This window comes from Papio anubis, chromosome 8 (genome assembly GCF_008728515.1).
Source record: "Papio anubis isolate 15944 chromosome 8, Panubis1.0, whole genome shotgun sequence".
Lineage (NCBI taxonomy): Eukaryota > Metazoa > Chordata > Mammalia > Primates > Cercopithecidae > Papio > Papio anubis.
Genome location: NC_044983.1, coordinates 27,167,290 through 27,184,780, shown reverse-complemented (window position 1 = coordinate 27,184,780; position 17,491 = coordinate 27,167,290). Strand labels below are relative to the sequence as shown.

Below are 17,491 nucleotides of genomic sequence, written 5' to 3'. Positions count from 1 at the left end.
TTCGTGGTTGTAGCCAGACAATGCTATTCATTTTTCTTAGGAAATTACTTTTACATGTTTCCTTTAACTAGCACAAGATACTGCAGCATATCAGAAAATGTTTTCTTAGGGTGAATAACAATATTAAGAGAGTAGTCAAATACTGTAAAAATTCTCACTGTTTGAATTCCTTTGTTGTTGTTGTTGTTGTTGTTGTTGTTGTTGTTTTGGACACAGAGTTTCGCTCTTGTCACCCAGGCTGGAGTGCAGTGGCGCGGCCTTGGGTCACTGCGACCTGCACCTCCTGGGTTCAACCTGCCTCAACCTCCTGAGTAGCTGGGATTACAGGCACCTGCCACCAAGCCTGGCTACTTTTGTATTTTCAGTTAGAGATGGGGTTTCAACATGTTGGTCAGGCTGGTCTCAAAGTCCTGACCTCAGGTGATTCGCCCACCTCGGCCTCCCAAAGTGCTGGGATTACAGGTGTGAGCCACCATGCTCGGCCTTGAATTACTTTCTTATAAGACCTGACTTTTCCATTCAAGATTTTTTGAAGTGGTAATCTCTTTTATTTTGATATTTATTGTTCTAGTGCCAAATATAATGCATGGCATGCATAGGCTCTCAATAAGTGTTTGCAGATGGAAATAGATGTCAAGAAGTTTTTTCATCTTTCTCAAACAAACATCTGCTCTGGGCCAGTGCCCCACAGCTATTGAAAGTTTCACTGTTTCTTTGTCCTTCTACACGAAAACTTTATTGAACAGTCACTTCTAGGCAGGTATTGGGTAAGAGTTTCACACATAACATAATCTCATCCAATTCTCACAGCAACTCTCATGGTAGATGTTCTTTATTCATTTCATTTTATGTTGATGGATTGATTGTTGAGGAAACTAAGGCTCAGAGTAGTTTTATACCTTACAAAAAATCTGAGTAAACATTAGGAAAAAGATTTAAGCCTTGACTCCAAAAGCACACATCATTGTCCTCTACAATACCTTGCAGGACTTAACTGGAAACATATGATATGGGACACAGGCTATTCTACTCCTTTAAGTCTCATTTAAAGCCATTTAGATAAAACTACTCTAATTACTGATGAACCTAGGGGTCCTAGTAATAGTTTTCTACATTTAAAATCTTTGCTCCATCTAGAATTTTTATTGACTTAACAAGTATAAAAAATTGGGGTTTTATTTCATCCCAAATGGACAGCTAGATGTCATATGTTTTTATTGAATATCTGTCTTCTCCTCTGATGTGAAATGCTGCCTTTATCATACACACAATTTCCATATGAATCTGCATTACCTTTGGATAGTCTATTCCATTTTACTGATTGTTTTATCTTTCAAATTCTTTTTAAAATAAGTAAGCAGAAATCTAGAACTTTAGATGAAATCTCCCTAGTTTTAAAAACAAGCTCATTAAAATAGAACACAACCAAACACACATATTCTGTGGACCTAAACATGTTGCAGGCCATTTGTGCCCACGGGCCACAGTATCTGACCTACACCTACAAATGTTACGGTCTGATTTCTTCCGATACTCACTTGTAACAAGCTAGGCATCATTTTAAAAAGACCTATTTTCATGATTAGTATATTCTTTCTTGATGGCCTAAGTTCCCCCCACAATATTTTGTAATGAAAAATATTAAACATAAACATTATTATTTTCCCTTGAAAATGAAGTAGACCTGTTTGTTGCTATCTTCAGCCTTCATGTTATCAAAGTATTTCATAAAGTGATCTTACTTCAGATGACTTCAATAACTGTTTTATTATATGGACAAAAATTCCCAATCACAGTATTTTCCTACAGTATTCACATCAGAGCAGTTAGTTATCTGTATACAGTTCTTCAAACTATTCCTGGTATGGAGCAGCACTCTGTATTAGCATAAAACAAAAGTAAGTTATATGACTTTCACTTATTACTGAAAAGTATCCATCCTAACACTTGAATTAGAATTGTCAAAACTAAAGATTTCACAGCATATAAAACAATCTAATATTTTATGTCATTTCAGATTCATTGACTATTAGAACCACTTTTATTCCAAGTCATAAAAGGAGAAACAATAGGCCACCTATTACTTTGTCTGCCTAGAACACCTCATTGTTTTCAAGCACATGTTCTTGGGCTATCACTCATAATACCCCACCTTCTGGCCAGTGGGGTGGGCGCACAAGAAAGCCAAACCTTGCTCTCCCCACAATTTTCTAGTCAGACGAGGGGAAGGATGAACAGTCACCGTAACTGTGCTCGGTTTCAGGAAGATATTAGTCTGGTAAATTCCTTATTATACGGAAGCAGCTAGTTCATGGGAAGATGAAGCAGACATACCAAGAAACTTAGAACAGACCGATGGCAAAAGCTGTGCAGTGCTCATATCCCTTGTTCCAATAATCCCTAAGCCCCTGATACATCCCTGCTCTTCTTGCTGTTTTGTTTCATCAGAGAATACATTTCCCTTTATGTATCACCTTGTTCAAATTAGATGTCTGTGCCCTGCACTGAGAGGTCCCTAATGCAAACATAACCTAAAGCAAAATGATCCACAATTGCTAGAATGATCATTCATATGATCACTACAAAGCAAAATGATTAAGAGCATAACAAACAAGATCAAAGCATGCATGTGACACTGAAGATACGATATTTTACTGAGAAAACGCTGACACTAGAAGCTCTCCTGGATATTGAGAATAATGTTCCAATGTGTACTAATATAAACAAAGGCATATACACTGCCATTTCAAAATTTTATTTCTCATAATTTACCTAGTTTAAGCACATAATCACGAATTTATGGCAGTAAATGACCTACAAAGGTCATCTAAGTCCATGATACCAGCAATTCTTTTATAACAGAAAAAGATAACATGTAAGAATTGAATTAATTTTCTTTTGCACAAGGATTGTTCACAGGATAAGGAACATCTTTCACTTTAAATTACTAATCTGAATGCAGACTCAGGCCAACAATAATTGAAAATGATGTGAGAAGAATTTCAACACTGTAATAACAGAGAATGTTTAAGGCATAAAAGAACAATTAAATTCAGGAATTATGGCTCAGTTCATAAACTGATATTCTAAGAAAATATCATACCATAAGACCATAATAACTTTCCACAATACATTTTATCCTGACTTGAATATGTACCTAAACCCTTCTTGGATAAGGCATGAGGTCCAGAATATAATTTCATAAGCTAAATTCTACAAACATATAGAGCAGAGAAGATTAAAGCATTCACAAATAATTAACCTTGAAATAACATGGGTAGAAAGGACATTACTACCTTACTTGTAAAGCACCAACAGTTAGTAAAATTTTATTGAATAACAGCTTTTTCTTCAGCGCAATTCTGCTCTTTATTTTTATTATCTAGAATGACTAGGCAAAATAGGTTAGTTTTGTTTTGCATACATGATATTTACTGCATGATAATTTAACACACTCTAGAGTCAATCACAATATTTTTACAGAGAGTGAACTCTCCATCCTCTCAGGAATGTCACCTCATATCAAACTGTATATGTGAGTTACTGTCACAACTACTGGACTTCAAAATACATATACACTCAAGAGCTTAACAGACACTTTGGGAGCTTAGGCTGTGGCAGGGCTACTCTCTGTCAGCGGCTTCTCCAAAACCGGAGAGCTCAGGCTGCAAAAGACCTCAAAGCTTTTACACTTTGCAGGCCAGCACTTTCTAGCAATGAGGGGCCTTACTTGTGGTCTTGGATCTCAGCTATGGTGGTCAAATCAGTTTCTCCCAAGAACTGCTCATATAAAGGTACACTTCCACTTTTAGCCTTCACTTGAACACAGAGGCCTCCTTTCATCATAATTGAGCAAAGACACTTTAATAGCTTTGGAACACACTCACAATGTGGTTAATGTACCTCATCTATTGAGTGTATTCCCTGTGAAGTCTGTCCATGTTACTCTCCCCATCTTTAAGTATTGTTAAGTCAAGAAAAAATTCTCTTTGTATGGCAATAAACACTCTGATTCATGAAATCATACATTGATCATACTATTTCTACCATATGTAACAAAAATCCAAGTACAAACATGCACATTTATAGAGGGAGATATAAATTAGGTGTGGAATGAGAAAACTGGAGACTATTTAGACAAAAACCATCCATTTAAGTAACATTTATTGAGTGCCTACTATGTAACAGATCCTATGCGAGGCACAGAGGACACAACAAGGAACAAATCATGCAAAATTTCACAGCTTCATGATGCTTACATTCATTTCAGTAAGTATTAGACATCTTACTATTTTCAATAGCCATTAGACATCTTAACTCTCTTGAATGCTTAGCCATCTATCTCAGAAACTTCTAGGCTTTGAGCAGTTAAAAATAATAAATAATTTTATATTCAATTTAAAATTAATGTCAAAATTCAAAGTTGAAAATAGAAATGATAAAAGAGAAGGCTGATAGATTGAAAACAGCTATTAGCAAATAAATTTTTTTAAAAAGTGGGGAGGGAAACTAAGGCCCAAAGAGGTGAAGTGCCTTCCCAAGGATATAGCTACTTAGCAGAAAGTCAGGCTACAGTTCACATCTTCTAGGTCTGTTCCAGAAACTTTTCATTGTGTCACAGAATCTATTGGGGTGGGGGGGAACTATAATGAAAAGCCTAAATAATAAGGAAAACCTCTCTTAATATCTACTTATTGTTTTATAGAACTGTCAACCAAAACGGAAGAAATTTAAGCAAAGTGGAGACTCCATCAAATTTTAGAAAATACTTATGCTAAGGCACTCTGCATTAGACTCTAAAGATGCACTTAATGAGCTAATAGATACTCTGTCTTCTCTAATATCTGAAATTCCCGGAATACTTTTATTCAAAGGCCTATTTAATATGAACTGGTGGTTATAGTTCATATCCTAGCACAAAAACACTCTCAACACAATACCACTATCTCAATTTGTATTTTCTGCCTGACTCCAAAGAAAGGCTAGCACATTAGCTAATAGGCTTAACTACATTATCATGCCCCCAGCAGGTAAAGGAAAATGGTTAAGATGCTAGGAGTTTTCACACAAAAGGCAACATGAAGGTGTATGCTTCCAGTAGTCTGCTTGTCACAAGGAATCCAATATTAGCTCTCTTGAACTGTTAGCCATCTATCTTAGATGCTTCTAAGCTTTAAGCAGTTAAAAATAATAAGTAATTTTATATTCAATTTAAAATTAATGTCAAAATTCAAAGCTGAAAACAGAAATGGTAAGAGAAGGCTGATAGATTTAAAGATTCATTTCTCACCACATGATCACGACACTTATTCACCTTAATGTCAAACAGGTATACCATTTGATTCATTTCCTAAAAAAACTTTTCAACTCTACGAACACCCATTGTCGAATCTGGATCATAATCATAATGACATCTTAACTTTATTAAAATGACTATGAAGATAAAAATCAAGAAGGACTTGATACTTACACCACTGGAAAGGAACTGAGCATACTTTACATGAGGTGGATCAATATCCTTTCCAGAGATGATCTGTGTTATCTACCATTCTGTAGAACAAAGATAGAAAATTGAGAAATATTTATGTTAATCAAGTGTTGAATAAAAATTTTAATTATATAACTTATGGATATCAAAAGTTAACACTAGCTAATCATGTTAAATACTATGTCTTCTGATTTGCATTCTACTGCTTTATTCACTATACAGTTTGATCCCTTTCAATTCAGACACAGATCTTCACAAAAAATGGTATTTACTATTCATTGTTTAGAAGCTAAAGATCATGAAGACAACTTATTAGCTGGTTAAAACCATAGCCATAGAGGCACCGATTTCCATTAACTCTAAGTTAAGATTATAAATTAGACAAAAGTTAAAAATGTTGATGTCAAAAACTCTCACATTAAAATACACATTCAGTACTGAATTACATTATGCATGGCTGAAGTGTCCAACAATACTAATGATATATGCAAAATGTACAAGGTAAAGTTAGAAACCTTTCACATTTGTATGTTCTAAATTGTAGCATTAATGAAGATCCTGTTGTAGATAATTTTCTTGCTGACTTAAAAGACAGGCCCAGGCGCGGTGGCTCACACCTGTAATCCCAGCACTTTGGGAGGCCAAGGCGGGTGGATCATCTGAGATCAGGAGTTCGAGACCAGCCTGACCAACATGGCGAAGCCCCAACTGTACTAAAAATACAAAATTTGCCAGGTGTGCTGGCACATGCCTGTAATCCCAGCTACTTGGGAAGCTGAGGCAGGAGAATCATTTGAACCTGGGAGGCGGAGGTTGCAGTGAACCGAGATCGCACCATTACACTCTAGCCTGGGCCACAGAGCGAAACTCCATCTTGGGCTAGGAGGGTGAACCTGTCCTAAAAAAGTAGATATAAAGTACAAAATGAAACTACTGAAATTGTTCCTCATTGTAGTTCCTAGGCAAAATAGTAAACCAAAGACACAAAAATGATTACTGGTCAAAACATATTTTTCACTATCTGCTCAAATTCAGTTAAAACATATGAAGCACCTGCTTGCCCTGGCATAGACACAAGAACCAAAATATGAGTAAGACATGGTCCCAACAGTAGAGGAGCTTAGGAGCTCATTAAATGGCAGAAGGTGGGGAGAATAGAGACTGGGGACAAAAATTATAGACACGCCTCTCTCGAATAAAAAGTGTAACATTAAAGAAAGACTAAAAATAAAACGTTTATATGAATAACAATCCAGAAACTAATTTAGGTTAGAGAGAACTAGGAAGATTTCTTAGAGTGAAATCTGGCTGTTATTTGAGGATTAGAACAAGACTTCCACAACATCAAGGCATAGAGGGAGGTGAGAATCATTGGAGGAAAGATTCCAGGAAGAGGGAACAGTGAAAAGAAATTATGAGATTTATTTAGGTAATCAGTAGGCTTGTGTTGCTGGCCTTTAACACAGTATGTGTGAGGAGTAGATGATCTAGAAGGGGATCCTGGCCTTTATTCTGTAATCATGAGAACCATGCAGCATGTTTACATGTAGCATGCACCATGAAAATAGAATAAAGGTCAGGATCCCCTTCTAGAGGGGATCCTTTGATAACTTCCATGCTAGGAAGTTATCATCAAAGACCCTGATTTAACAGACAAGAAAACAGATTAAGTCACTGATACAAATTTATGTAACCATAAGACACTGAATTTTGTCCGTTATATTTCAGACATAAATGGGCTTAAAATATTCTACAAAAACAAAATGTTCTAAAAACAGAGGACCAAGCAAACAAGATGTTATGAATTCTCTCAATTTCACAAAGCTCTTCTGGCAGAGGAGACAGATTATTTTTTTTCTAATTGACAGATGTTTTGAAGTTATTTTAAAAATAGATTAAGAACTAAATCAAAATGGGTATTAAGATCACATCCACACTGAATGCAATGGCTCACACCTGTAATCACAGCTACTTAGGAGGTTGAGGCAGGAGGATCACTTGAGGCCAGGAGTTCAAGGCTAGTTTGGGCAACACAGTGAGTCCTGTGTCTCAAAAAAAAAAAAAAAAAAAAGAAACAAAAAACCAAAATACAATCACACCCATTTGAATGCCTATTATTTAAAAAATAAACATAAAACAACAAGTGTGGCAATGATGTGGAGAAAATGGAATCCTTGTATGTTACTGGCTGAAATGCAAAATGGTGAAGCCACTATGGAAAACAGTATGTCAGTTCCTCAAAAAACTAAATACAGAATTACCATATGATCCAGCGATTCCACTTTTGGATATCTATCCAAAAGAAGTAGAATCAGGCTGTGTTCACAGCAGCATTATTCACAAAAGCCAAAGGTGGGAATAACCCAAATGTCCACTGGCAGATAAATGGATAAATGAAATGTGATATATATATAAACAACAGAATATTGTCTCAGCCTTTAAAAGGAAGGAAGTTCTGACACAAAAACATGAATGAACATTGAAGACATTATGCTAAGTGAAACAACCCAATCACAAAAGGTCAAATATTATATGATTCCATTTACATGAGGTACCTAGAGTAGTCAAATTCAGAGAGACAGAAAGTAGAATGGCCAGTAAAATGGGCAAGGAATAATGAGAAGTTATTACTTAAGGGTACAGAGTTTCAATCTGTGAGGATGAAAATGTTCTGGAAATGGATGGTGGTGACTGCTGTATACTGTATGTATTTAATGACACTGAACTATATAAGTTAAAATGGTAGATTTTATGTTATGCATATTTCAACACAATAAAAAAGTAGAACATTATAATAAAAACCTTATATTAAAAGGCATTAGGGATATAAATTTATGGATGCTGGATCACATTCAAGCACCTGGTCATAGAAAACAAGCAACCTATAAAAGAAAAAGAGAGGCCGGGCGTGGTGGCTCATGCCTATAATCCTAGCACTTTGGGAGGCCAAGGTAGACAGATCATGAGGTCAAGAGATCAAGACCATCCTGGCTAACATGGTGAAACCCCGTCTCTACTAAAAACACAAAAATTAGTTGGGCGTGGTGGCATGCACCTGTAGTCCCAGCTACTCAGGAGGCTGAAGCAGGAGAATCGCTTGAACCTGCAAGGTAGAGGTTGCAGTGAGCCAAGATCATGCCACTGCACTCCAGCCTGGCGACAGAGTAAGACTTGGTCTCCAAAAAAAAAAAAAGAAAAGAAAAGAAAAAGAGATTATACAATTATAAAATATACAGTTTATGACCAAGATATGAGTTACAAACACAAAGACCAAATAACATGAGAGGTAATAAAGCAAAAATCATAACAACTTTAATAATTTTGTTTTTAAAAATATAAATGAGTTATTTCAGTATACCTTTTACAATGAACAAATATAGTTGGAGAAAATTTTAAAAAGAGAAATTTGCTGTATTATCAATAAACATAATTTTAAAGATAAAAAGATACTTTGTAAACCTTTTAACAAAGAAGTTTTTTTTTTCTTTGTCCACTACCATAATTGATCACAAACATGGTAAAACAAAAGGTTTAATTTCATATATATAATCCAAACAATCTAAGGAAAAATGTACAAAAATAACTACTTATAAACTACAAGATAGTCATAAACAACCCTTGGATCAAAGAAGAAATCACAAAGGAAATTATGATCCACATAGCTATACACTATGACAAAAAAAGAGGATTATTATTCATAACGAAAATCCAGGCCAGGAACGGTGGCTCATGCCTGTAATCCCAGCACTTTGGGAGGCCGAGGCGGGCAGATCATGACGTCAGAAGTTCGAGACCAGCCTGGCCAACACAGTGAAACTCTGCCGCTACTAAAAATACAAAAATTAGCTGGGCGTGGTGGCACGCACCTGTAATCCCAGCTACTCAGGAGGCTGAGGCAGAACTGCTTGAACCTGGGTGGCAGAGGCTGCAGTGAGCGACACTGTATTCCAGCCTGGGTGACAGAGCAAGACTCCGCCTTGAGGGGGGAAAAAACCCCAGAAAACCCAAATGACCCAACAAAAGTTGTATTTAGAAGTAAATGTATGGCCTTAAAGACTTTAATATTTTAAAATTCATATTCTTACTGTTTTAAAATTTACAGCCTACATATTTTTAAAAGTCAAAAGAAAAAACAGTATTTAAAAAACTAGAAAAATAAAATACTATACATCAAAATAAGCTAGAAAAATGAAACTAAGAAATACTAGTTGAAATTAATATAAAATGAAGCTACGGAAGGCGTAAGTCCACATGTTGGCTCTTTGAAAGACTATTAAATAATTACACAGAAAGTCTAATAAAGAAAAGAGAGAGAAAAAAACTGCTAAGATTCAGAATGAAAAGAAAAATACAGCCATGGCATTGGGGGAAAAAAAAACCCTAAGAAATTATAAATGCAACCGCATGACAATTCATTTAAAAACCTAAAAGAGAAAAACGATTTCCCAGTAAAATAGAATATATCAAAGTTGACCAAAAAATAAATTCTTTAGTTGAACCAAATAGCGTAAAATAAAGGTAATTAAGAATCTACACAAAGAGGCATCAAAATCAGCTGAGTTCTCAGTAGATTCAATCTATTTTAAAAACAGAATTCTAATAATACTAAACTATAGAAAAATACAGGAAATGTTCCAATCCATTTTATGAAGCCAGAATTATTCAATAGCATACCTAATAAAGGTAGTACACAAAACATACCATTTCACTTAAAAATTAAATGTAAAAGTTCTAAGTAAAAACTCACATTAGACTATAGAGTGCAGGACATATGAGAAATAATACAGTAGTCCCCCACTTTATCTGCTGTTTTACTTTGGCTTTCTGTGGTTTCAGTAACCTGCAGTAACCATGGTCCGAAAATATTACGTGGAAAATTCCAGAAATAAACAATTCATGAGTTTTAAAATTTGAGCCACTCTTAGTAACTTAGAAACCTCATGCCCCTCCTTCAGGGCATCCACACTGTAGACCCTACCTGCCCCTTAGTCACTTACTAGCTCTCTAGATTATCACACTGACTGTCCTGGTATCTAACAGTGCCCCTGTTTAAGTAATCCTTATTCTACAGAATGATGGCCCCAAAGCTCAAGAATAATGATGCTGGCAATTTCAATACACCAAATAGAAGCCAAAAGTGCTTCCTTTCAGTGAAAAGGTGAAAGTTCTCAATTTAAGTTAAAAAAAAAAAATCATATGCTGAGGTTACTAAGAACTATAAGAATGAATCTTCTGTGAAACTGTGAAGAAGGAAAATGAAATCTGCACCCAGTATACATAGAGTTTGATACTATCTGCAGTTTCAGGCATCTACTGGGAGTCTCAGAATGTATTCCCGGTGGATAAGGGGGGTTCACTGTATACCACTATAATCTACGCAGAAATGCAAGAGTGGTTCATTTTTAGGAATCAACATAATCCAATATGTCAACACATTTAAGGCAGAGAAATTATATGGTTATATCAATAGATGTTGAAAAGGCATTCAGTAAAACTTAGCAGCCATTTTAAAGAAAAAGCTCTACGGAAAAGAAGGCTAGAAAAAAAACACTCTGGTAAAAACATAAGAAAGGAAAATATTATTCTAAACAGCAAAACACTAAAAGCATTTCAAATAAAATTAAGATTGCATGCACACACAATAAATATATAGAGTATATATGTGTGTAATTTCACTTTTATATGCATAAAATAATCCGTGGAAGAGATCCAATAACAGTGGTTACTTTGAATGCGGGGTTGGGAACTAGAGAGATTATGGAGAGGAATGGGAAGAAAGCTGTTCATAGGAAGCTTTTTTAAAAAATTATTTTAACCATGTGATTGTTATTACCTATTCAATAAATCAAATGAATAAAATTAGGAATTAGAGTGAGACGCCCACTAAATCCTTTATAAGTAAACACTGACTTAAAGTTTATAGGAAAAATGGTAAGACACAGAAAAGAATTAACTGGCAAAAATAATGGAATAAAAGAGAAAAATATCTTTTTGTCAATGATTTGGCAAAACAATGTCTAGAAAACTCAAGCAATTATATTATCAAAAAACTGAAAATTAGCTGTGTGTAGGGGCTCATGTCTGTAATCCCAGCGGCTCAGGACACTGAGGCAAGAGGACTGCTTGAGGCCTGGAGTTCAAGACTATCCTGGGCAATATAGCAAAACTGGTATCTTTAAAAACAAAACAAAACAAAACCCTGAAATAAAAGAAAGTATTAAATTGAGATATGATACAATACATTTAAAAGTAAAAGTTTCTCTAATTGAGCAGGAAACACCTAGAAAAAGAATGGGAAAGAGATTTTCATTGACAGTGGTAACCTTTCCCAATATTTATGAATAACTATATTGAGAAAGAAGCCCAAAAGGTTTTCCTTTCAATTTAAAAATAGGACCTAGGCTGGGCGTGGTGGCTCATGCCTGTAATACCAGCACTTTGAGAGGCTGAGGCAGGCCAACCACTTCAGGTCAAGAGCTCGAGATCAGCCTGGCTAACATGGTGAAACCCTGTCTACACTAAAAATACAAAAATTAGCTAGGCATGGTGGCGCACACCTGTAATCCCAACTACTCGGAAGGCTGAGGCAGGATAATTGCCTGAACCCAGGAGCTGGGGCTACAGTGAGCCGAGACTGTACCACTGCACTCCAGCCTGGGCGACAGACAAGACGCTATCTCAAAAAAATAGTAATAGTAAAAATAAATAAAAACAGGACCTAATAGAGCAGAAAGGTTTTGTTTGTTTTTCAACTTTTATTTTAGACTCAAGGGGTAAATGTGCAGGTTTGTTACAAGGGTATATTGTGTGCTGCTGAGGTTTGGAGTACAGTTGAACCCATCACCCAGGTAGTGGGCATAGTACCCAAGTTATTTTTTTCAACCTTTGCCCCTCATTTCCTCCTTCCCCTGTCTTGGAGTCTCCAGTGTCTATGCTCTCATCTTTACATGCATGTGTACCCAAAGTGTAGCTCCCACTTATAAGTGAGCATGTGGTATTTAATTTTATTTCTGCATTAATTCACATAGGATAATGGCGTCCAGCTGTACCCACCTTGCTGCAAAGGACATAATTTTGTTCCTTTTTTATGGGTAGTATTCCATGGTGTAAATGTACATTTTCTTTATCCATTCCACTGTTGATAGGGACCTAGGCTGACTGCATGTCTTTGCTATTGTGTATAGTGCTGTGATGGACACATGGGTGCATGTGTCTTTTTGGTAGAACAATATATTTTCCTTTGGGTTTATACCCAAAGGAAATAAAAGGATATTTTATTTATATCTATCCTGGCAATTAACCGGCAAAAATATTGGAATAAAGGAGAAAAAATCTTTTTGTCAATGATTTGGCAGAACACTAAAATAACAAATATTTATTTATATAATATCCTTTTATTTTCTCACACACACATACATATATATATATACACACACACATACTGGAGATATATATACAGGAAATATATATATACTGAAGATATATATATATACAGGATATATATATACTAGATATATATACACACACACTAGAAATACATATACTGGAAATACTCTGTGTGTGTGTGTGTGTGTGTGTGTATACTGGAGACAGAGATATATCTACTGGAATTGCTGAGTAGAATTTTTCCACTTTTAGTTCTGTGTTTCTTTTTTTTTTGAGATAGAGTCTGGCTCTGTCACCCGGGATGGAGTGCAGTCGTGCAATCTCGGCTCACTGCAACCTCCACCTCCTGGGTTCAAGTGATTCTCCTGCCTCAGCCTCCCAAGTAGCTGGGATTACAGGCGTGCACCACCACACCCAGCTAATTTTTGTATTTTTAGTAGAGACAGGGTTTCACCATGTTGATCACGCTTGTGGGGAACTCCTGACCTGAGGTGATCTGCCCGCCTTGGCCTCCCAAAGTACTGGGATTACAGGCATGACCCACCATGCCCAGCCTATTTTTGGTTCTTTGAAGACTCTCCAAATTGCTTTCCACAGTGGCCTTGCCAACATCTGTTGTTTTTTGACTTTTTAAATAATGGCCATTCTGACTGGTGTGACATGGTATCTCATTGCAGTTTTGATTTGCATTTCACTGATGACTAGTGATGATAAGCATTTTTTCATGTCTGCTGGCTGCTTATAAGTCTTCTTTTGAGAAATGTCTGCTCATATCTTTTGTCCACTTTTTAATGGGGTTAGAACAGACAGTTTAAGAACTACTAAGAAAATTGAGCAAAAGAAGAAAACCAAAAGTGGACTTCTGACCAGAGAAGTCAAAAGCCAGTGTAATGAAATCAATATGGCACTGGTATAGAAACAGACACACGAAGGAGCAGGACAGAATAAAGATCTTAATTATAGATTACAGCAAGTACGGCACAATGTGCTATCAAAGGTTACATTTTAATTCAGCAGGAGAGAATAAATATTTTTTAAAATTATAATAGAAAAACTGGTTATCATCTAGCAAAAAAACAATTGCATTTTTATCTTATATTATATGTACAAAATAAGTATCAGGCAAAATAAAGACAAATGTAAAAAATCACAGTAACACATCTACAACAAAATTTAGAAGATGACAGGTCTTGTAGATATGCTTAACAAAGACCAGAAACTTCAAAAGATAAACAAAAGGTTAAAAATTCCTTATTATGAAAAAAAAAAACAACTAAGCAGTTAAACTGAAAAAAATATGACATATAGAGAAAGAGCAGATCCAAGTTATCAAGTTCACTCAAAAAATACTCAAATGCACTAGAAGTCAAGGAAATAACAGCTTAACAATGAGATGTCACTTCAGTAAAAATTTAAAAGATATATCTTCAATCATGCTACCATATTTCATTGGTCTAAATGTGATTATGACATCATTTGGAAAGAAATATTGTGATATATATTAAAATTTAAAGAACTTGCACCTTTAATTTAGCAATCCTACTCCTGAGAATCAATTCTATAGAAATAAAAGTAACCATACATAGGGATATATATATAGGAAAATCACCTACTTTCCAATTTCTTTTTTTTTTTTTCCTAGTCAGTCTCATTCTGTCGCCCAGGTTGGACTGCAGTGGCGTGATCCTTGCTCACTGCAACCTCCGCCTCCCAGGTTCAAGTGATTCTCCTGCCTCAGCCTCCCTAGTAGCTGGAACTACAGGTGCCCAACAACATGCCCGGCTCATTTTTGTATTTTTAGTAGAGACGGGGTTTCACCACATTGGCCAGGCTGGTCTCGAACTCCTGACCTCAGGTGATCCACCTGCCTTGGCCTCCCAAAGTGCTGGGATTACAGCCATAAGCCACGATGCCCAGCCCCAATTTCTTATCTCTACAAAGCGTTGTTTCAATCAACACAGAAATGGCTAAATAAACTACAATATACTTTGATCAATTAACATAAATCCAATCATTAAAAAGAATTAGAGTTTTATCAAGTGGTTTGGTAGAATTTATTTAATGCAGTGTTGTGTAAAAAACAAAATGCTATTTTAAGAAAGCATAATATGATCAGATTTTAAAAAAGAAAACTACAACCAAAATATCCCTTTATATGTGTGTTCTGACGTCAGTTTGCATATCTAAAGGCATACATACATATGCACATCTCTATGTACAAGAGCACAGAAGACAAGAACAGGTGAGCAACACACAATGGAACTGGGGTGAAGAATGGGTGTGCGTATAGGATATGATCAGGAAGGAAAAGTGAATGGCCTGGGAAGCCAAGGAAATGAAGGAGGTAAAGAAAAAAAACAACTTGAGAAGAAAAAAAAAAAAAACTATACTTTTTAAAAAGTATATGGCCACATTTACATATATATGTATATGTAACAAATATATATATGCATATTTGATAAAATTATAAAAATTCCTACCATCAGAAATAAACTTTTAATTACCAAAGGACTAGAACTGTCAAAATATTACATGAAGTCAAGTTGAGCAATGAAGACGCCTACCATCAACAATGTTGACCTCTAAAGAAAAATATAATGAAGAAAAATCTGTTAGGAATAAGAACTTGTCGATACTGTATTGCCTGCAGGTGGCACAATGGCTCATTCTACTCTAGTTTTTCTCTTGAATATAAAAAGTAATTACTGTATAAGGTACAGAAAAAAGTAAACTTTGAAAAACATAAAATGAAAGGTAAGCTGACCTCCCACCCCAAACTCCTTCTTTTCCACTCACACACCATACAGTTTCTTGTCATCCGTCCTTTTTCATACATCTTTGTACACGTGTAAGTACGTCATCAGGGTAAAATACTAGCAGAACAATTGTTGTGACAGAGTATATACATTTTAAGTTACGACAGATTTTGTCAAATCGCCTCCCAAAGAGGCACCAGTTTATACGCCCATCTTCAAAAAATGCTGCATTGTGAATCCAGTATGTTAGTGGTGACTTAAAATTGAATTTACATTGTACAGCTTGGCACAGATCTGTTTCACTCAATAATGGTACACACAGAAAGGGCAGAATATTTAAATCAGGGAAGAAAGAAATATTAAGAATGTAAGGCTTCTGGAAGAAAGCAAAGAATTAAGAAAGGGTGGCACAGGCAGCAAGTAAGCCATCATTTGGAGAGATGACAGGGTATACTACAGAGACCAACTAGTAAGACCCTTAAGCCCAGATTTGGATAGTAAAAAAGAATCCCCAAAAGTTTACACACCATTACAGAGCCCCTTTTACTGCTCTTTTATTCCCTTACACAGAACCCAATTTTACCCATCTAAAATATCTATAAAAATAAAACCAAAAAAGTTTAAAATAGAAAAGTATGCAATGCTCAGAATCCCATAAATTAGACATTACTGGTACTTTCAATTTACAGACTAGAATATGAACCTCCTTCCTGACTATAAATTTTTTAAAAATACATATATAAATATAAAAATAAACACAACTCATAGAGGAAAAAATATCATAAACTCCTGCAGGATAAAAAGAAAAGTGAATCCTTTCCCCTAAGCTCTCAGTGCTACTGACCAAAGATAAATACCACGCTTTCCTGTGAATCCTTACAAAAATAAAAACAAAGATACAAAATATGCATAGGCCTGCATATAGCTAACATACAACTCTATTTTTAACTGGAGGTTCTTTAAAATCAGTTATTATTACGAAAATTTGCAAACATGTAAAAGAGCAGAAAGAGGAGACAGTTAATGAACGCTTATATAACTATCATCCAGCTTGAACAATTAGCAAATCATGGCCAATCTTATATCCCTTCCTCTCCCTGCTCCAAGAGGTATTCTCAAGCAAATTCCAGGTATCAGATATCTCATCATTTTAACATGTAAAATTCTTAGCAAACGCTCAATATTTGGTTTCCAAATCCAGAGTAGACATAGAAACTTAAAAAGTGGTTGGGAGAGTATAAAAAGGCTTAACCACTGGGGGGGGGGAAAAAATGATAGCTACCAGAAGAGAAGAAAATAAAGTAAATGAAAACAACTATTTAATTACAGCTACACATAACAGTGACTCATCAAGAAGTTAAAGTCATGTTTAGGATCTTTGTTTTAAACAGGCAGGAAACTATGTTTTTTAAAGCTAAAATGGCTAAAAGACAAGTTTACCTTTTAGGAAGTTAATCAGCAGGTATTGCACTCACGCCAAACGGTTTTTCCCTCAAACAATACCCAATAAATGAGGCCTTACTACATTTAGCTGTGACTTGAGAGACAGACACATGGAGGGTCTGGGGTGAAGGATGGTTGGTGACACAAGGAAAACACATACCATAGAAACAGGAATTAAAAATGATAATTAAGATATGAATCTCTCAAATAATGCCTCTTGATAGTTTAAAATGGTAAAGAAAAACTACTACTACCATTTAATGAACACTTCTTTGGGTCAGACACTCACTGGTAAATAAGTACTTTACACTTAATAGCTCATTTAATCTCAGAATCCCTTCAGGTTGGTAATTAAGACAAGACACTACTTGCCCAAGGTCAATCAGCTAACGGACTTCTCTTTTCTTAGCAGAACTGT

At 35.6% G+C, this 17,491-nt stretch overlaps 1 protein-coding gene across 29 annotated transcripts in view; it reads right to left on the bottom strand.

Annotated features, from left to right (window-relative positions):
- HMBOX1 (homeobox containing 1) overlaps window positions 1-17,491 on the bottom strand; it is a 175,349-nt gene that overhangs the window by 97,255 nt on the left and 60,603 nt on the right. For all 29 annotated transcript variants that reach the window (XM_031669939.1, XM_031669940.1, XM_021942830.2 and 26 more), the window contains exon 2: window positions 5,471-5,550. In XM_031669939.1, coding sequence (XP_031525799.1) covers window positions 5,471-5,493 — 23 coding nt within the window. In that variant the 5' untranslated portion in view covers window positions 5,494-5,550. The remainder of the gene's footprint in view (window positions 1-5,470; window positions 5,551-17,491) is intronic.